The sequence below is a fragment of the Accipiter gentilis genome, chromosome 17, assembly GCF_929443795.1.
Source record: "Accipiter gentilis chromosome 17, bAccGen1.1, whole genome shotgun sequence".
NCBI classification, from domain to species: Eukaryota; Metazoa; Chordata; class Aves; order Accipitriformes; family Accipitridae; genus Astur; species Astur gentilis.
The window spans coordinates 29,113,640-29,135,180 of record NC_064896.1 but is presented as its reverse complement, the minus strand read 5'-3'; the positions used below and the strand labels follow the sequence as shown (position 1 = coordinate 29,135,180).

The following is a 21,541-nucleotide window of genomic DNA, read 5'->3' as shown; positions in this document are numbered from 1 at the left end:
CTGCTGATTTTCCTGATGGGAAAACTGTACTCATTCCACTAAGGAGATTTAGTTACAGTGGCAGAAACCCTATGAGCAGCACAGTGTTTTCCATGATCTTAGACTAAAAGTGGGCCGGTTTACCCGACAATTTTCTTGGCTCTTTTCTTGGTTTGTTTTAAATACATATTTATATTACAGTGGCTGCTTCTGGACCACTGTGGAGGGCTCCTCCATATTTCTCATGGATATCTGTGATAAAAAGTCAGGATGCATTGGGGTATTTCCATATATTTAAAACTCCCAAGTATGAATTTTAGAATGAGGAGGCGTAGAGAAAGATGTTGTAAAGGCAAAGATTTTTTGTGCCATCTTTTTTTTTAATGGTTTCTTTTCTCCCAAATGATGGCACAGCACCATTTCCATACCCTCCATAGAAGTGTAACCCTAAATTAGCAAAATATAAATGAAAAGTTATGAAAGAATAAGGGGGATTTTCATCTTCTCTCTCTGCAAGCAAAATAATCTTTAAAAAAAACTCCACTGGGAAGGCTTCCTAAAATGTGAAAGGTTATAATCTAGCTCAAATTCTCTGAAAAGTCTATTTTCATTATCGATATAACTAATATGTTACAGGAATCACTGAACCCTTTCTTTAACTCCTTTTTGTTAGAACTTGGGAGGGTTACACTGAAATGTGATGTATAGTACGAGTGCACCAGAGATAAAAATATATATGTATCAAAATGAATGAAAAATTGAACACTTGACAGAGTAACTGACACCAAAATAACATTTCCACTGTCTCGCCAACTTGTTTTTTGATGAATGTTGATTTAAAATTAAACCAGTCTCTGATAATGAGAGTGTTAGTCAGTACAGGCACTGGGGATTGTTGGTCTTTTCAGCTGCTCAGTCTCTCCATTAATTTATTATTGTTACCATGGCTCTATGAACGTAACTTACAGTGCTTTTGGAGAAGATGGCAGAGGAAAATCAAACCGAGCAAGTTACAGAGTTGACTCTCGTGGGACTGACAGACAACCCACGACTACAAGCGCCTTTGTTTGTGCTGTTCCTCCTCATTTACCTCATCACGCTGGCAGGGAACCTGGGCATGGTCGTGCTGATCAGGAGCAGCACTCAACTTCAATCACCCATGTACTTTTTCCTTAGCCATTTATCTCTCCTAGACGCTGGCTACTCATCGGTGGTGGCACCGAGGACGTTAATGAACCTTCTGATTGAGAAGAAAACAATCTCTCTAGCCAGCTGTGCCACCCAGCTTTTTTTTTTCATAGCTTTTGGAACCACGGAGTGCTTCCTTCTGGCTGCGATGGCATACGACCGCTACACGGCCATCTGCAACCCTTTGCTTTACCCACTGGTCATGTCTCACAGGCTGTGCGTCCTGCTGGTGGCTGGTTCGTACGTCCTTGGCCTGCTGCACTCTTTGGTGCACACGGACTTCACCTTCAGCCTGCCCTTCTGCCAGCCGGCCGAGGTCGACCATTTCTACTGCGCCATCATGCCTGTTCTAGCGCTGTCCTGCTCCGACACCCGCGTCAACAGGCATCTGATATTCGGCCTTGGGGGACTGGTGGAGATGGTGACCATCTTGGCTGTCCTGGTCTCCTACGCCTTCATCCTCTCTGCTGTCTCAAAGATCAGCTCTGCTAAGGGCCGGCACAAAGCCTTCTCCACTTGCACCTCTCACCTGGCTGGAGTCACCATCTTCCACGGGTCTATCCTCGCCCTGAACTTCCGACCGAGGTCCAGCGACACCCTGAGCACTGACAAGACCTTTTCTGTGTTTTACTCACTGGTGGTGCCCATGCTGAACCCCCTGATCTACAGCCTCAGGAACAAGGAGGTGAAGAACGCCCTGAGGGATTTTGCCATGTGGAAGTAGCTTTGGCACGATATTTATCTGCTGGTGTTTTGATAGAGAATGCCATAGTTTCACTTAACGACAAGGATTTTTGTTTCCCCACCCTACTACTTAGGCTTCCAGATTTGGTTTGAAAATATTTCCCAGTCTTGCTTGGTTTCTACTACTGGCTTGTGCCCATCATCATATACCATAGATAGTCTGATTCATCTTCTGCATTTTATTGCATGTAGCTTTTTTTTCTTCCTTCTTGGTCTTTTCAGATGTACATTGGACATTAGCTCCAGGCTCCTTGATAGATAGCCCTGTCAAAATGCTCTTCCACAGCCATCAGCATCTCCCAGTTTATAGCTTAAAACCTGCCTTATGACCTTTTTTATTTCCAGGGCCTGCTCCCTTATCGTTAAAGGGCAATGAATCTTTCCTGTACGAGCACAAGAAATTTAATGAAAGTAATTGATGAAATATTTTTTTTTTTTACAGGAAAAAACGGCACTTGTCTCACCTATGTTAGGCACTGCTCTGAAATATCTGTCCTGCCTATTATCTAAAGGATAAAGCTAGATAAGGTATCTAAAGCTAAAGATTTGGTAACTAATTGGGTTATATGAATATAGTCTTAAATGCTGAGGTCAGTACGGGCCAGGTTTTGAATGATCTACAGAGCACCCATTTTCTCTTTCCAGAATGTTCAGGCTGATCTAACTGCACCTGAAGCGCAGGACAAAGAGGCACATTTCCAGCTCTTCCTGCCAAAAAGTTGCTTGCTTTTTGAGGTCTCAGAACCACTTACAGAGAGGACCTCTATCATGTCATTTCACGGGGGCAGTTTGTGTCTACAGCCACAGATTTCTACATTTTGTAGATACCTTCTCTGCAAAGATCGAAGCAAAATAATACACTGATGCTCTTAGTAGAAAAAGTATTTCCAAAAAACCAAGCCTGTTTCTCATGTTGCAGGAGTTCACAGTTCTGCCTCCCTGCACTTTAGATGGAAGTTCTTGGAAGTTGACGGAGTTGGATCTACCACACATAAGACTATGGCAATCCAGACCTCTTTTAGGAATGCAACACCAAGTCTGGGTAAAATTTTAAGCATTTTAGTTGTCTTTGCTTTGGGAACTTAATTAAAACCAAGAGAAAATAAGAACACCCAGAGTGGGGTAATTCACCAAGCAGCAATGAGCCCCACATACTACATTTCTCACCCAGGCTCCCTTTCCCACAAAAGGTCGGACCTGATGATCTTTCGAGGTCCAACTTGGGCTTTCGGTGGTTCTGTGATTCTATATGTATAGTATAAGCAAAAATATCCAACAAAATAGAAGGAAGAAAACAAGGTGTGGTGAAGATTTTAAAAGAAAGAAACTATCTGATATGGAAAGTCTCTGTCTTGCCAAGCTCTTTAGCAATTAATTACATCGATTCTGGCTCCTTCATTCGACTGCAGGTGGAAGCCACTTTTCCCCCAGGCCTAAGACAACGTCTCCTCTCCCGCTGCCGTTTGCCAGAGCACACAAAAGAGACTGTTCACCACGTTAATTCCCATGCTACTCACAACAGCTAAGGGAAAGATATTTTTTTTTGCTGCAGCGTTTCCCTGCTGCAGACAAGGCGTGTGAGCCTATAACTCTGTGGAGTCAGAACTCAGCGCATCACCCGAAGGTGTCCGAGTGGATCAGCAGACGAGGGGCAACCAAACTCAAGTGTGTGAGAAGGAGGAAGACCCTGTGCTGAACTTCTCCAGCCAAGCTGAATTTTGCTGAATTTTGTAAGGAAGTTGCAGAATTGCACCCAATCACAAATGCTTATGATACGAGTGTGCACCCAAGAAACAACAAACGTCCTTTGGAATTAATTAGGCTGAGCAGAAATTAGGATGCTTTTTCTCTTATGTGCCTGCCAGGTAAAGATGAAGGATTGCTGGCCCCTCCCCAGTGTTGTGGCCATCCCTGTACCGTGCTTTATGTCCCCCCTTCTTTAATGAGCCATAATTTGCAGAACTGCTGGTTTTTGGCTTTTTTCAGACCCAGACAGCTATCAGCTGCCCATAGATTATGTGTTCAGGATTGTCTTTCAACTATGGAAACTAGACACATGCTTAATTTTTAAATGAAACACACCATTTGGTTTTTGTAGCGTGCTTTAGCATGAGCTGGGCGTTTGGATGCGGGACACTGATGTCAGTCTCCAGGTGTAATTCCATTTGCCTCACCGGTTAAGTAAATGGCACTTGCGATGAATGTAAAACACCACTTAAAATGAATGGGAGGCCCCCTTGGTGCTATCACTGTGCAGAAATTGTCCTTAACACTGGGCAGTCTCAGCACAGTTCATCGTCCTGTATTTTTATTATGTTGCCTACACTTTCTTCCTTTGAGTGAAGATGTATGCCGAAGTGTGCAGCCTGGGGAGGAATTCCCCTTGACATTCAAAGGTATAGCTCGAGAACCTGACTCCCGCCGGCTTTTTCACTTTTTAAGTCAGAAACAAATGCGCTGCATCTTTTCAAGCCTTTTATCTTACTTTTTTTCAGCAAGCAAATTTTAAAATACACTTATTCTTCCAAAATGTTCCCTCCCACCCCAGCAGCTTATATCTAATAAATAACGTGCAGGTAACAGTGAGGAATTTTATTGGACGTTAGGGACAAGGTCAATAATCTTGCAAGAAAAAGACATATTTATCAGTGAAAAAAAGTTATAAATCAATAAAACTATGATTTGTGCTTCCTGTGAGAAAAAGAGGCCTGGAATAATTTGGGGTAATCTCTTCCTACAGGCTGGTGATTGCAAAGTGAAATAAAGTTTGAGGCTCCCACTCCTCCTGGTTTCCTTCCAAGGAAGATGTGATTGTGGGGTCTATGTCTCGGGGCTAAGTACTTTAATTCACTTTTGTGGAGAAACTGTGGAAGAACCTACATAAAATTGTGAGGATTAGGGAAAAAATACCATTGTTTTAATGCATCACAGGCTTTCTCACTTAAGATAAACTGTTCACTTCCTAGCTGGTACAACTCTTTGATGTCGACAGCGGTTTAACATCCTTCTCCTGCACTTCACCAGAGCACCCTTCACCTCCTTGTTCCTCAGGCTGTAGATAAATGGGTTGAGCATGGGGGTGACCACGGTGTAGAAGATGGAGGCCACCTTATCCAGGCTGTGATGGCTAGACATGGGTTGTAGGTACATGAAGAATATTGTCCCGTAGAATAAGGAAACAGCCATCAAGTGGGAGGCGCAGGTGTTGAAGGCTCTGGATCTGCTCCGTGCTGAGCACATCCTCAGGACGGTGCGGAGGATACAGATGTAGGAGAGCAAAATGATCGTGCTCGTGCCCATCCCATTTATGGCCACAAAGGCAAAGATGACCATCTCACTGCTGTGGGTGTCGGAGCACGTGAGCTTCAGCATGGGGCTGATGTCGCAGAAGAAGTGGTCGATCTGGTTGGGTCCGCAGAAGGAACCCCCAAAGGTGCAGCCCGTGTAGATGATGGCACTGAGAAAGGCGATGATGTAGGACGATGCTACCAGCCGCCGGCAGACGTGGCTGGAGATGACCATCACGTAAAGCAGGGGGTTGCAGATAGCAACATGCCGGTCATAGGCCATCACGGCCAGGAGGTGACACTCGGCAGTCACAAAGAAAGCAATGCTGTGGAACTGCATCACGCAGCCAGCGAAAGAAATGGTTTTATTCTCCGATAACAGGTCTGCTAGCATTTTGGGGGAGATGACTGTGGAATAGCAGACATCAGCGAACGAAAAATGGGTGAGGAAGAAGTACATGGGGGTGTGCAGGCTGGGAACCACCCAAACCAAGACCATAATCCCAATGTTCCCCACCAAAGTGACAATGTAAATCGATAGAAACAACCCAAAAAGAGGGGCCTGCACGTGTGGACTGTCTGTAATTCCCAAAAGGACGAATTTAGTCTGTGTGTGATTTCCTCCCATCACCAGATGTTACCTGCTGAGAAAAAAGTAAGAAAAATATCAAAATGATAAAAAATAGAGTTTCACTTTTGGACCGTATTTCACTCCAATCAGTCACCAGTTTAACTGCCACATTTTGGCATATTCTGCTATATTTTCTAAACCCAAATTGTATATGTTTTTTCTTTTTCAGTTGAGGTACTTAGAAAAGAACAGGGAGTGAGATGAAGCAACATGAATGGCAATTTTGTTTTTCTTTGCTTGGATACTTGAAACTATGGATGTATTCTAGCACCTGTGTTTTCAGATTTAAGAAAAGAATCAGATCTTTATTCACTTTTAGTTTGAAAGCAATGTCAGAAGACACCTCAGAGGAACCTCATAGGATTGCACGTAAACCTGGAGCAATGGAAAGTCACAGTCCCAGTGAAATCATAGATTACACAACATTAATGACCTCCAGACATTTTGCCTTGGCTTTTAATTATTATTGCAGTCTTCGAATCACATTTATCATACCATTATATATCATTCGCAGTGGATAAAATTCAGATTGGTAAATTCATGATTTATACCTTTATGAGCGCCAGCACGCTGAAGCATCCTGAACCTATGGGCATTAAGTTGCTTACTTGAAAACTGAGTTAATTTTAAAACATGCTGATTGCAAAGGCTGTTTTGTTAATGACTATATTCTGCTGACAATTTGAAATGTTGCATTTCTTTGTAACACAATAAGACTTATCTTTATTTAACGCTTGCATAAATCAGTTTATCTTGCTTTAGCTGCCTAAGTAAAAGAAAAACAATTTGCACAAACCATTACTCCCTCTTATTATAAAGAAAACCTACTTTGTCAAGGCTGTTTTCCAACAGATCCCCCAAAAAGAGGACATGAGGACACGAAGAAGAAAACCCACTGCCAAAACGCAGGCAAGGCTCTGCTTTGTCTTGGTCTTACGGGTCCTCCTGTGCCTTCGCTGCTATCGAGGGAGGCGAGCCAAGGGTTTATCCCAAACGCAGCAGAGGACATCGGTGCATCCGCATAACCTCTATTAACTGCCTGATGTGAAGAGACATACGTTCCTTCCCTGACTCCAATAGCTGAGCTTGTGGGTGACGGGGCTGTAAATACTTTCCCTCGTGCTTTCCTGGGAGAAAGTCCCTAGGGCTCCTCACAACAGAGTTTACCAGAGGGAAAAAAAAAAAAGAAAAAAAGAAAAAAAACCAGGTGAAATGCAATTCTGAAAGCCATTGGGCTGCTTCGGGCATCTGAAAGACATCCCATGGATGAGCCATCACTGAGCACAGATACATAGTGGCAGTGATGACCATCTCGTATGATGCTTCTGAGATACTTGTGGACCATGCAAAGGGTTTGGTCTAGACCTTGCTGACGGAATGAAAATGGGTTTAGTCATATTTCAGATCTTTCAGAGGATCCCCAAATGGTTCATAAAGCACAACTGACTCTATCTCTGGAGCTGCTGATGTCCCTCTGTGGACACTAGACAGCCCAGTTTTCCAGCAAGGGTGGGATTATCCACGTTTAGGTACCTATGGCCCAGATGTCCACGCCTGAGCTGGTGACTCTGGGCTCCCACTATATTCAATGGTGAGAAATGGGCATTTTCAAGCAGTGGTTAATTGTTCCAGAGTGAACTAATAGGCCTTAATCACCCTGACTGGTCTCACCTGGAGCCTCCATCCCCATCCTCTGCCCATTTGCCCATGAGCTCTATTTAAGCTCAGCCTAGGGAACCTGCTTCTCTCTTGAGTTATGCTGGAGGAGTACTGGTTTCCAGTTTAGGAAAAGGTATGCACACCTATGGATTCCTTTGATCTGCACCTAGGCTTGATCATGGACCTTGGACCTGCCTCATCATCACCAGCTTGCCTGATGGTCTGGAGTCTTTGCTGAATTTGGCCCAGGTCTCTGGGTCTGCCCTACTTGCCTTGCTCAGGTACTGTGAGATGGTTCCCTGCACACTGTGATGTCCCCCTTGGCTCTATTTAAAGAGATTAAAGGGGACAAACCCCTGTGGCACTCCCCAGCCTCCAGGCAGAGTACAACCCATCACCCTCTGCACCCAGCAGCCCAGCCAGTGCTCACTCCTCTGGCAGTCCCTCTCCATCCAGACCATGTCCCTGCATGGGCACCATGGGAGATGATAGTATTCTCAGGGAAACAGAGTAATCAATTTAATGTTATATTCAAGTGTTATTCTCTGTTCCTTAGTACCTCCTTTGTTTCCTAAATCGATATTAGAATTATGGTCTTCAGTAGGTTGGCAACATTTCATCTTGGAAATGGGTAGAGAATTCTTTGTGATTTTCCAGGCTTAGTAAAGACCGGTAAATCTTTCCAGCTTGAGTGTTTCCATAGCTACAAGATGCTGAGATCTCATCTCTAAGAGATGCTGTTTCTCAATAACCTCACAGCAGTTTCTGTTCTTGACATATTCTGGCTCCCAGAAGACAGCCCATCTCAAGGGTTGAGGAAGTAATAGCTCCAGGCACCTAGCTCTTGAAATCACTAAGGGAACTTTCCAATTATATCTGAAGGGGAGAAAAAACAAGAGTGATTGGCATGGGGTGATGTGCCCAGTGAGACTGTTGGCAGCTTACACCAACCATCTAAGCTGGAAAGCAATAAATAGTGAAGACAGGAGCCTCTGGGAGACACAGCCATACATGGACATCCAACACCACGTAGAATTAAAGAGAAGAAAAGGAGACTTGCAGTAAACTTCCTTCCCTGAAACTTTGATTTATGAAGCAAGCTAGAAGGTGGAAAAATAAGCTTTTTCTCAAGTCAGTGATGATTCTGTGCAATACAGTCATGCAGACAGGTAAGAAAGAACTGATTAGAGGCAATGCCAAAGAAATGCAGCAGTGATTGTCACAAGAGCAAAAATTGCCATTTCTCTTTTGAAAACATATCCTTGCCTACCGGTAAGATTTATACTGGGACAAATATATACATGTACAGAAGAAATCTTTGGTATGTCTTATGTGTTTGCCCTCATCCCAGACACAATCCTTCTTGGGGACATATTAATTATTTTATCCTATTTATGAGATAAGCACACACACTTTCAAGTTAACTTAATAGAATATTGTCTAATTTTCTGTATTGTTACTTTTCTAGTTTTCCTCAGAAATAAAAAGGTGGTGATTCTGTCTGTCTTTTGAATGATCTCCTTGGAGAAACTAACAACAGAGGCAGGCACAAAAGTAGTTCAGACTGAAAAAGGCTGGATCTTCTACAGAAAACCAGAAGAGGCGGCATCTCAGGTACTGTTGGGCAGATAGCAGTGGAATTGGTGGCAAGCAAGAACCCAGGGCAGCGAGAGTCTTCAGGGTCAAGTAGAGGATTGGACTAGGGAATAAAAAAGAAACTGAAGTCTACTCCAGCCTAGAATGAGGGCAGACTGAGGCTTTCTTATAGAGAAAGGGGAGTTACACTGAAACTGCTCTCAAATACCTGACACACATAGTTATGTTACAACTTTTTTTCTAAAAGGGAAGTTTTACTTTCTAACCTTAATTTGGCATGTTAATCAGTTGCTTGAAAGTACTGTTTGCTTAAAGTGTATGTTAAATGATAGAAATAAAGGGAAGAGCGCAATTTTTAGCAAGTCACCAGCTAAGCTGGAAGATATTGGAAAAGGAAAGATATATGTGTGTGCCCTTCTGTCTATGTATTTATTCTCATGAGATGAAAGCTGTTATTGAAATGCAGTTTGTTCCCCAAAGTAGGCACTAACTTTGTTAGCAATCACGTATTTAAAAAAACACCACCCACATCATTTTTGTTTCTGAGCACTTAGAATAAGAAGTCCTGAGTGACAAATTCAAGCCCTGAGCTACCTGGGATAATAAAGAGTCTCTGGGACATCATCAACCTGAAAAGCAGAGTGAACGCTAATATTCGTCTAGCTTGTGTATTATCAGAACAAACATTAATGAATATGAGCTGCTCTTCCCTTAATGTGGCAAAAACTGCAGGCAGATGGAACCAATACACGTAGTGAAGACCACAGCGATGTCCAAGGGAAAATTGGTTTCACGCTTCTTTCCTTGAAATCAGTACCTGAGGTAGAAGATACTTTCAAAGCTTGGTTTAAGAGCTTGAATGGCAAATGTAGCTGGAGATGTGGGTCCCTGCATGGCCAGGTGGTTGTGGACCAGCTAAGCATCCTGCCAGGGTGTCTGTCAGTGTTTCATTAGAAAACACCTTCATTATCTACAGAGCACAGGTTTAAAAATCACTAATAATTAAGCAAGGGATTAAGTCATCATGACTGATCTCATGGAAATCGCCTCCCTGCCTGAGAGCTGGGAGTCTCTTGCAGTGATGGCTTGGGAAAACTGGACTACGGTGACAGAATTTGTTTTCAAGGGGTTCACGGATCGCCTCGACCTCCAAGTTACCCTCTTTGTGGTTTTCCTGCTCCTCTATATCATCACTGTGTTGGGAAACCTTGGCATCATTGCTGTAGTCTGGCTCAGTTCCCAGCTTCAAACCCCCATGTACTTCTTTCTCAGCAACTTGTCCTTCTTGGATCTGTGCTACTCCTCAGCTGTGACACCCAAAATGCTGCTGAACCTCTCATCAGAAAGGAAGACTATTTCTTTTGCTGGCTGCTTCACACAGCTGTATTTCTACAGCGCTTTTGTAACTGTGGAGTGTTACCTCCTGGCCGTCATGGCGTACGATCGTTACGTTGCCATCTGCAACCCGCTGTGCTACCCCGTCGTCATGTCCCAGAAGGTCTGTGTTTCCCTCTTGGCTGGGTCCTATGTGGTCGGGTTTTTTAATTCGGTGGTGCTCACAGGGTTTGCACTGCGGGTGTCCTTCTGCGGCCCCAACGTCATTGACCACTTCTTCTGCGACGGGCCACCGCTGTCAAAACTGGCCTGCTCTGATATTTGCCTCAACCAAATGCTGCTACTTGTTTTTGGGGGCTTCAATGGGGTCACCACTGTATCAGTCATCCTCATCTCCTACGGCTGCATCCTAGTCACCATCCTGAAGATGGGCTCTGCACCAGGTAAGCGCAAAGCTTTCGGTACCTGTGCATCCCACCTGGTGGTGGTCGTCATCTTCTACGGGACTCTTCTCTTCATGTACCTGCGGCCCACCTCCAGCTACTCCCTGGGCAGGGACAAAATCGTGTCTGTCTTTTACGCAGTGGTGACGCCTGTGTTGAACCCCTTCATCTACAGCCTGAGGAACCAGGAGGTGAAGTGTGCTCTAAAGGGAGCAGTGAGGAGAATAATTATTTCCCTGCTGAAGCGGTAAATAGTTTGACGTTTAGGCAGTGATGGGAATGGGTTCTGTGTTTTGGGGTCTCTTTGGAATTGGAGAGCAGCTGTGATAATTCTTCTATATATTATTGTCCATTTTGTAGATTGCCTCTATTGATGTGGGATTAATTTGCTATACATTCACCTCTAGGTAGTGCATTTCCTAACAGAAGAAATACATACTCATTGAAGAACCACCAAAGGTCCATTTGTGAGGAAACGTGCTAAAATGTCCAGATGGTTTCTGAATATTTGGAGGCAAGTATGTGCTGGGTTTTGTCATGGACCTGCCATTCCTTAGGCAACCCCGTCACCTCTTTCTTGAAGGGAAATACGATGACAAGGCTCACCCCTGTAAAGGTAACACATTTGTGAGATTTCTGCTGAGAATTTGGACCACTTTCTTCTCAGCCATATTTGGCCTGAGCCTACTCGTGGTCACCCTCTCCCACAGCTTGGATGTCATTCATCAGCACAGCGGACTACAGCCCTACCCAGTGCTGTATATCTTCCAGCCATGAGATGGGATCTCCAGATTTAAGGTGAACTTCGGTGCTTCCAGGTAATCCCTATGACAGATGGGAGCACGCAGGAGAACACAGAACACAGAACGGAGCAGACCAAGGCGGGGTTGAATGGGAGAGGAGGATATGTTTCCCTAAAGCTGCAGGAAATGGGGAAAATTGAGAGGAACTTCTCTGAATCCTTTTCTTCCACAACGACCCATCAAAGTATGTTCAAAAGTATCTTAAAAATTTTCTGCTGCACTTTAATCCTTCAAAATGCGTTTTATAGTGAATAAATACTTCAAATGATTTTGTTGATACACAACTAAGTACTGGACAATGACAGTTCCTGAAGGTACTGTTTAGTGGAATTTTTCAGTACCTATATTCAAACTTAAGGATGTACAGTAAAGCCATGGTGCATTAGTTGCAATAAACCTAATATTTCCAATCTTTTTATCTAATTTTCTCTAAGTATGTCATTATCTGTATCTGAAAGACCATTAGCTGTGGGATTTAACTGACCAAACTCGAAGTTTAATGGGTAAACATTAAATCCGATCTTAGTCTCCCTCTGTAGCAGGAAAAAAAGACCATGATTCTTGTTAAAATAGACGTGGGAAATGGCTTGGGTGAACTATGTTGCATAAAGACCTAATGCTGCATATAGGAAATGTAGCATGACTCTGACATATTTAACTTCAAGACATCTGAATTTATGGTGGATGAAACCCACCCAGCCTATGGGTCATGTCACTTCCATATGTCAGATTTCAGTTCATATACTATTTTCCTGTTTGGTTTTTTATTTGCAACTGCTCCTTTCCATTTCTACCTCCATTATAAGAGCAAAATTAATAGGCCAAAAATACCCTTAGATGCGGCAATACACAACGCAGCTGCATAGCTGATAAGAGAGGTGAAGAATTTAGTGATAAACATTTTAAAGGTTTATACCTACTTACCTGATAACTATGTAGTGTAACTGCTTTCTACGAATTGTTTTCCCTTCTTTGTCATTCTTTTGTAAGAAGTAAAAAGTTTCTTTTGGAAACAACTGGAATGCATGTTTTTATTTACCTTTTCAAGAAACTGGGGGGTGTTTTGAGTTGTACCTGGAAGTTTAGTCATAAAGTGGGAACAAACGTGAATTGGTGGTGAAAGTGTTGGCACAGAAACTCCCCAAATATAAACCCTGCTGTTAAAATATTGCCATTTGTAGAGCTACACCCAACCAAAACACCCGTCTGGGGTCAGCACAGCTGTCTGCATTGCTCTTCTCTGTCAATATTTGGGTTTGCTGGTGCAGGAACTGGTCTGTTGCTGGTTGTGCTGGCCCTGGTCTCTGGTGCCATTGAAGGTTTCCTGCGGGGCTCCAGCTGTTCTTCCAGAAGGTCGTGGGTTCCTGTATCTGCCAGAGCCATCCCTTTAGCCAACTGAATCACACCGCTGGAGTTCAGACTGGAAAAGAAGCTGGGACACCTATAGCTCATGTGTAGGTCCATAGGTCATGCGGACCTGGAGCAAGGTGAGCCCAAACCCATACCATGTGTCCATCTCTCAGCCAGTCCTCTAGGCTCTCAGTAACGCTGGCGGAGAACTTGTCTGTTCACGTGGCCATCCGTGGGTCTCCTTTGGACACGGCAAATCCTTCTCCAGGCTCCGCTGAGTCTCTTGATCCATCTGATCCCACCTGAGATATCATAGGACATATAGACACACATATGGCACAAGATGTAGGGAGGCTTGTGCCCTTTAGGGGAGCAGGAGAGACGCACGGTGGGTCTCAGTCCTAGACACCCATGTCTGAACAGCTGAACCACCACCTTCGTTTCTATTGACTGCAAAGAGAGCCTAGGCTGTTGGCTCATATGTCTCTGCTTAATGTTGTTGACAACTGATAGATGAATAAATCCCACCTATGGATCAAATATCATCCACATATGAACTGCTATTTACATGGTGACTCTATCTATGCTGTCAGTTTAATCTAAAAGCATGGGCTTCTATTATTTAAAGGGAAAAATCAGCTATACTGAAAGAAATAGCGTGAGTTTTAAACCTTGAAATTGTTCCAGACACTGAAAGAAGCTGGTATCTATCGAGTGTGTCGAGCAGAGATGAATTACACTGAAATTACCATTAATATGCTATCAGTTTTCTTAGCCAAAAAAAAAAAAGTTTGCAGAAAGAACTGGATTAGCACCATCTCTTTTCAAAATAGGCTGTGATGAGATGGTTTTGATCTTGCAATAGAGGTGGAGCAGCAGAATGACCTGGTTCTCTGCAAAAGGGAGGGGAAAAAAATGGGTAGCTGAGGTATTCCTGGAAATATCTGGAGCGTAGTAAAAAGATTTAATGGACTGCCTATCAGTCACGTTCTGACAGGTGGGTCCTGTGCAGAACTCCCTGTTCTTAACCATCAGTAGCCTGGAAGCTTTTCAGCCTCATTCGTTGCCGGGAGGCTTGGGTCAGCCTTCATCTCCTGTAATCCCAGCCATCTGCTCCAGGCATCCATCCAGAGCTAATTACAACAGCCTAAGCTGCTTGCAATAGGTGTTTAAGCTACTTGGAGTAAATTGCCCTTCGGCTGCACTGTGTCATCTCCCCCTTGATTTTCAGAGGGGCTTGTGAAGAATAACTCGTGCTCATTTGGATCTCTACCTTTTCTGTCCCTTGAGGCTGCCAAGTGTTGTAACAGGTTATTGATATTTGTGACAATAATTAGTGCAGGATTTTGCATCCTCCCACCTGCCGAGCTAAGTCTTTATTAGCAGTTCAGACTGTTGTGATTCTCGTGGATTCTCATTAAGGAGCCAGGAGTATACAATCAAGATTCACTTCTCTTAGAGACCTGAACTCTAGCCAAAGCCATGACAAACACTTGCTCCCTGAGGAGGGGTGCCCGTTGCCCACAAAGACCTGCAAAGACACATATAGAAGTGACACGTTGCTGCGGGTGAAGAACTTCATCTGATGAAAATATGCAGGAGGCTCTCTGACGTGTAGGAGAGACATTCTTGCTTAGCTGGAAGCTAGGAGGATGGCTTCAAGGGTTAGTCCCCCAGATTTATTGTGCAGACATCCCGAGCCTGTAGTGGCATCCAAAGTGGAAGAGACCTTGCAGCTGGTAAGAGGAGGTGACCCCCATCCACAGGTACGTGTGAGCATTCCCCAAAAGGTCCAGGCGAGCTCTGCTAGGACTAAATCACTGCAGCAATGTTACCTTTGTGGGGGCTGCTCTGATTTATGCCAGGTAAAGGTTTGTTCCTCTGTGTTGATTAAAGAAGATGAAATATTTCTGCTGGGATGCACTTGGGATGCACTCCGGTATTTTGAATTCAAAAGATCAGAAATCATGGTGCTTATGGTATGTTTAAGGAGCCTGGGAGAAGAAGAGAGAACACTCTCAAGGAAAGATTAACCCACCCACCGACCCTGAAATAAAGTGATATTCACTTTAAGAAGTACAAGATATTTCTATAAAGAAATATTCTGCTGATGGAGAATGGTTCTTCAATGAGTCTTCTGATCCTGGTGCTCACCTGGTGGGGTAAGACTTTGATTCTCATCTTTAATCCTGTAAAGGTTTAATTGTTTTATTCTGAACCTTCAAGTTTTCAGGGACAGAAACCTGTTTGTCACATTTTCATTAGGGCAAGCAGCTGAACTATGTGCCTAAACTTAGGCAACTGGAGTTGAATGAGTTTAGCTCAGCCCAGCTCTGTGGTCTCATCCGTGGCATTGACTCCTCTTCCAGCTGAAGGGAGATGCAGGAGCTGCTGGGGTTTTGCCTGCTGAAAATGGGATGAGAGAAGTCCTGGTGAGTGCCCTAACCACCAGGATGCCATGCTGTGGCATCACCAGGCTCTCTCAGAAGGTTTTTCCTCTGCAGATGGCATCTTAAAAAAGTGAATTCTCAGTCTGGCTCGTTTTTCCCCTTGACCATTCCCCCCCCTCATGCTTTCAGCCATACCTTGTTTTCACCTGGAAATAAGGTGCACCTCGCAGTCAGATGCTGCTGTTTGTGCACACTGGGGAGGGCACCAGGTGTGACTTCATATTCCAGGAGAGCATCGTGGAACCTACTTTTGCCTGGGATTAGTCAGTACCTTACAGCTGGTTCATGCTCATAAACACTCACAGCCACTCCCGACACTTAAATCACTTCTGCAAATCAGGTTTCATCTCCCAGTCCACTTCTAGAAATACAAGGCATGATTAAAGTCATCGGCATATCGTGGTGGTTCATGGTACCTGCCATGGACTACTGCAGCACAGTGAGGGGAGCCATGAACAGGGACGCGATGGGCTCGTTTATTGAAAGGCTGATCCACCATTTGTTAAACCCACATAAACTCTTTATACAGGGGACCCTAAGACCAGGGCTAGTACCTTTGCTCTGAATGTCATGGGGAAATCAAGACAGATTTTATGGTGTTTAGTCTCTTGTATATTCTCGAAATTGTACCAAGGAAAAGAAGTTTGATGTTTACGCCAGTTCAAAATAACAGCTTCGGACCCAAATTTTGCTCATAGTCTCCCTGGCTTCATCTCCCAAAGGCTTCTGAGTGTAATGTGTAAACTCCTGATGTCCTGAATGAGTTTGGGATCATGCAATACCCCCTTCGTCTCTCCCTCCCTGCTTCCCAACAAATTAAAGACTGGGGGTTTTTTTCTTCACCCTGGTGTCTTTTCCAAAACAAAAAAAAAGGAAAGCTACAGTATTTTCACTCTTACTCCAAGGTTACAATTACATCCAGAAGCCACTGTCAAAATCAGAGCTGTCTCGTTCTGGGCACCTTAACGTGATGTGTTTGAAATGGGGAGGAAGGGAAACAAATGTGGAGAAAAACTTAATTACAGGAGGTCAAGGGCAGAGCTGATGATTCAGTCTGTGTCCCCTGAGCCCCTATCTTCTGTTGTATCCATCCATCTCATCAAATTGTAGGTACCAAGATGGGAGTCTATGATACAAAGAACCTGCCTGAAGCTCTGCCCACAGCGGGAAAGCGAAAGACCCTCCTCAGTGACTCGGTGCAGGCGGGGAAGGTGTTTGGGAAAGCTGGGATGCTCTCCCTTCAGAAGGGACCTCCTCTTTCCTTGGACTGTAAAGGAGGACAAGCCCCGGGCCGTGCAGTCCATCCCACTAGCTCCCTAAAAATGAATGGGAATGGGTCTGGGTGCTAAATTAAGGCAGGGTTTCTACTGTCCTGTGTTTTCAGGGTCTCTCCTTCCTCAGTAGACGCGGAGCCCTGAATGGCAGAGCAGAATCACACCTCCGTGGCAGAGTTCGTTCTCGAGGGCCTGAGCGACCAGGCGGAGATGAAGGCAGCCCTCTTTGTGCTGCTGCTGCTCATCTACACCATCACGCTTTTGGGCAACGTGGGGATAATCGTAGTCATCCGAGGTGACCCACGGCTCCACACATCCATGTACTTCTTCCTTGGCAGCCTCTCCGTTGTTGACATCTGCTTTTCCTCTGTGATTGCCCCCAGGACCTTGGTGAACTTCCTATTGGAGAGGAAGACCATTTCCTTCGTGGGCTGCATGGGCCAAGCTTTCTTCTACATCGTCTTTGTGACGACCGAGTGTTTCCTGCTGGCTATCATGGCGTACGACCGGTACGTGGCCATCTGTAACCCCCTGCTCTACTCCTCTGTTATGACTCGGAGGTTGTGCGTGTGGCTGGTGGTGGGGTCCTACATTGGGGGTGTCCTGAACTCCATCATACAGATGACCTTCATCATCAGGCTGCCCTTCTGCAGCTCCAATGTCATCAACCACTTTTTCTGCGACGTTCCCCCCCTCCTGGCTCTGTCCTGTGCCAGCACATACATCAACGAGATGATTCTCTTCTCTTTGGCCGGCATCATTGAGCTCAGCACCATCTCCACTATTCTGGTCTCCTACATCTTCATCTCCTTTGCCATCCTGAGGATCCGTTCAGTTGAAGGCAGGCAAAAAGCCTTCTCTACCTGCGTGTCCCACCTGACAGCGGTCACCATGTTGTATGGGACAACAATCTTCATGTATTTACGCCCCAGCTCTAGTTACTCCCTGAACACCGACAAAGTGGTCTCCGTCTTCTACACAGTGGTGATCCCCATGCTGAACCCTCTCATCTACAGCCTGAGGAACAAAGAGGTGAAGGATGCTCTGAGGAGAACAGCAGAAAGAATCACAGTCAGGCTCTAAACCCTCTCATTAAAACCTGGTACGGGAATGTGGGTGACATGGGGATTTGTGGAGCCTCCACCCATGGAGATATTCAAAAGTTGCCTGGACGAGGCAACCTGATGTGGCTGTGAAGTCAGCTCTGCTTTGAGCGGGACATAGAATAATTTTTGATCAGAAAGGTCACCTAGGAGGCCTCTGGTCCTATGAAAGGCAAGTTATACACATATATCCATATATGTGTGTATATGTATAAAAATACGATATTAAATGTACATTATACTATATATAATGCAATATATTCTTGTGTTAAATGTGTATGCCAACACACACGTTACTGATTTTTCGTGTCACTCCCTAGCCTCAGTTTAGCTGGGATCTCAATGATTTATGGGCTGGGTCGGGGAGGCGGCTCCTGTGAAAAGCTCTTCCTAGGAAGGAGGGAAACACAAGATCTAAATGGATAAACTTTGACGTTTTAATGCAGTTAGGGGGTAATGGAATGTTGTGCATAAGCCAAGTGAATGAAATATAAATTCTTAAATAGGTCTGTCTTTGAAACCAGGCTGCTGAGTTAAACTGCAGGGTTAAATTGATCTTTGTCACTTCTTTTTAGGCAACCATACACATTTGTCCTTTCGTCACCCTGCCCCATAACTTCAGCCTTTCAAAGCCTTGAAACAAAGCTCTAATTAGTTTTCTAATTTATGCCCACAGCGGTTTGTTAAAAACAAAGACAATAATATTATCAGTAGAGTTTACATCCAGAGATTTACACTTTGGCGTGAGGCACTAGGGAAAAGGAATGAAAAAAAAACCCAAAACCAAACCAACCCCAACAAACAGGAAAAAAAAGAAACACCCTGAAACAAACAAAACAAAAAAAAAAGGAGGGTAATAATAATAATAAAAGAGCAGTCTTTATTTCTTATGCAATAAGTAACTCTTACTAGAAATTGCAGCTCCCATTTTCACCATATTCTGGATAGAAATGTGTGGTTGCTGTGAAAATGCAATGCCACCAGGGGCAACAGTAACCACCATATCCCCACCCAAAAAACCTTTTCTATTTCTGTAGCAGTTCATCACTCAAAGGTAAGAGATGTCCCTGAGCAAATCTTAAGCTCCTCTGGGAGGGGATTTGGAGGTGATCGTCTGGGATGGAGAAGGTTTGGCTGGGTCCTGGACGAAGATTTTCCACCTGCAGTCGCTTGATCGGAGCTGTACTGTCCACAGGGGGAAAAATACTCTGTAACACAGTGAAAAATAACCCAAACAGTGATGTGACCCTGGTCAGCGCCTAGAACTTTTTAAAAAATTATTATTATTATTATTTTATCATTATTATTTTTTGATATTAAAGTTACCAGCCTGAAGCTGACTCTTATGCGTGCTGGCAAGGCACAACAGTGTACAAACATACGTGTTCTTTAGCTGCCCCTTTCCTTCTCAAAAGTTGCATTTCATCTACTTCTGAATAAAATCCATTCCTGTTTGTATGGGAATGACCTATGCTTGTTCCTTCTATGTACCATTGTGCTTTGTTGTCAGTCCCAAGAGATGCAAAATGGCCATAACAGTCAGATGTCAAAAGGGAGTGCGGGGGGGGGGGGGGGGGGGGGGGGGGATGCAAAACCAGTGCCTAGAGAAATACTGATCAGGATTTCTTATACATCGTCACCATCTATTGGACATTGTTGGAAATATGTGCTCCTTTTTATTTTAGATAAAAACTTTTTCTAATGTGGTAGTAAGCCTTGGGTAGCTAAGTGGCTTGTCCGTGTTCAGGAAACCGAGAAATAGCGGATAAATAAAACAAGATCATCATCTTGCCTCTACAGTTGGCTGATCCCATTTAGGTCAGCTCCTGGTCCTATTAAAAATGAAAGGGCCATGTCAGATGTTTGAACAAGTTCCCCTCGCAGAATTGAGAAAGGGGAACTTTGCTTCAGAAATGTTTTAAACTGTGCATTTATTTTTTTTTTAAATACGATTCTTGGGTGAGGCTTCAGGTTGTATGAAATCTAGATTATCAAATTCACTCTGCCCCATGAATTATTTTTCTCTTATATAGTCTGGGCTAACCATACACAACTTGAAATGATAATTCCTGGTATTTTAATTTATTACCTCCTACAACAGTTGTTTTCTGTAGATCTACAGATCACTCTCAGGAAGGGTCCCTACAGCACATCTTTACTCCTGACACAGCTATCCCAAATTTTACAATAAAGGCAAATGAAAATACATAGAGAGATGTAAACTTTTCTCCCGTGTAGGTAAAGGATTTAATTTTTTGTTGTTGACTTCTGTAAATCGCATCCATCATTATCTAAATAATCCCAGGTGAGCAGCTGCCCTCAGTGCTCTCGGATGCTGAATTAAATGGATGAGGCTGCCTATATAGTTACCTGGTTCCTGGGTCAGTGGGCTGGATTCATCCCGGTGGCCTTCACAGGGAAAGAACCCGCCCTTCGCTCTGAAACGCCGAGTGCTAGGTGGATAAAAGCAGCGTCATTCCCTACTAGGTATTTTTTTGGAGCAGACAAAGAGGTGACTTTTGTCCTTTCCTGGAAGGCACAGCAGCTGGTGCAGCCCCCTCATCTTTTGGAGCAAAGTATAGGAAGAGTTTTGGATTGAAAATTAAAGGCAGATGCATCAAAATGAAAAATAAGGCTTGGTATGGGTTTTTTTTTCATTCTAAACTTCAGCATAAACTGAAAAAAGGGGGTGCTGGATTTCTCATCACCTGCAGTCTGCGCTGAGGGTTGAATGTTTCCAAGATGAGCAACTCTATAGAAACAAAAAAAGAGGTTTTTGAATACAGATATCCCGCACTACACACAGATATTGCAATAAACTACCTTTTGGGATTTTCTTTAGGATGGATGAGACTATTAAAGGCACCATTTTTGAGCCAGTATTGTTCAAATAAGACCTTCTGGTGTCATTAATCTGAAAACCCCTTTGGCTGTACCTTGACCTGGCAGGGGAGCATCTCGGGACCCCCCTGGGCTCGGCAGGGGCTGACCCTCCCTTGGTCCGACACCTCCCTGGAGGTGAAGACGTTATTCCCCAACTTGTTTTACCCCGGCTCTGTGAATCTGTGAAGGGCAAAGCTCTGGAAGCACGGATCGATGGTGCATGGGAGAGGACAGGGCGTACCTTTCCAGCTGGAGCGGGGAGCAGCTGTGAGTATAAAACCCGTTTCAGCTGGACCCAAGAGCAAAGCAGAAGAAAACCCCGCTGTGAAAAAATCCCGCTTCATCCCACGGCATCCGCAGGATCCCCAGGACTTGTGGCAGACTGTCCCCCCGCCCTGCTCTGCTTCAGGGCAGCAGGAACAGTCACCCGGAGAAGCCAGAGGGATGCTGGAGGCATGAGCACAGGATGCGTTTGCTTCCCAGTTTAAACCATCCTATTAATGAGGGTTTTTTTCTGCATCCACTAGAGAGTTTGGGCTGTAAGACTCTTAAAACACCAGCTAGCCGAACAGCGTCTTTTAGCCTGGCTGTAGGGTCTCAGCAGTGGGTGGTCTTTCTCCTACCTATAATGTCGTGAGTTAAATCTTAGGAAAACACTAAAAGACAGGCTGCTCGGTGAGTCCTAGGGCAGCTTGTTGAAAAAAAATCTTGTGCTGGCTTGCCCAAGAGATGCAAGATCCTACTGAAATTTGTGTAAGGAAGCAGGTGCCACAAATGGAAGTCCTTTCCCCAGGAGGACAAGGATAAATATTCTGC

The 21,541-nt window shown here is 44.3% G+C and overlaps 3 protein-coding genes across 5 annotated transcripts; 2 read left to right on the top strand and 1 right to left on the bottom strand.

Annotated features, from left to right (window-relative positions):
• Positions 1-961: 961 nt before the first annotated feature.
• On the top strand, positions 962-11,113 carry LOC126047116 (olfactory receptor 1020-like). Of its 3 annotated transcripts, none has more exons than XM_049820353.1 (2): positions 962-1,543; positions 10,154-11,113. In XM_049820353.1, exons 1-2 carry the CDS (start codon positions 962-964, stop codon positions 11,111-11,113), a joined length of 1,542 nt encoding a protein of 513 aa, XP_049676310.1. The 3 variants fall into 3 exon arrangements, with proteins under 3 accessions (XP_049676310.1, XP_049676312.1, XP_049676311.1); XM_049820355.1 differs by lacking the exon at positions 962-1,543 and adding an exon at positions 6,139-6,147 and having other exon boundaries at positions 10,211-11,113; XM_049820354.1 differs by lacking the exon at positions 962-1,543 and adding an exon at positions 7,667-7,686 and having other exon boundaries at positions 10,189-11,113.
• Positions 4,867-5,826, bottom strand: LOC126046905 (olfactory receptor 1020-like). The gene has a single exon (XM_049819899.1). It carries the CDS (start codon positions 5,824-5,826, stop codon positions 4,867-4,869), a length of 960 nt encoding a protein of 319 aa, XP_049675856.1.
• Positions 11,114-16,883: 5,770 nt separating the features above from the next.
• Positions 16,884-17,822, top strand: LOC126047132 (olfactory receptor 1052-like). Its single transcript, XM_049820377.1, has one exon. It carries the CDS (start codon positions 16,884-16,886, stop codon positions 17,820-17,822), a length of 939 nt encoding a protein of 312 aa, XP_049676334.1.
• Positions 17,823-21,541: the final 3,719 nt, after the last annotated feature.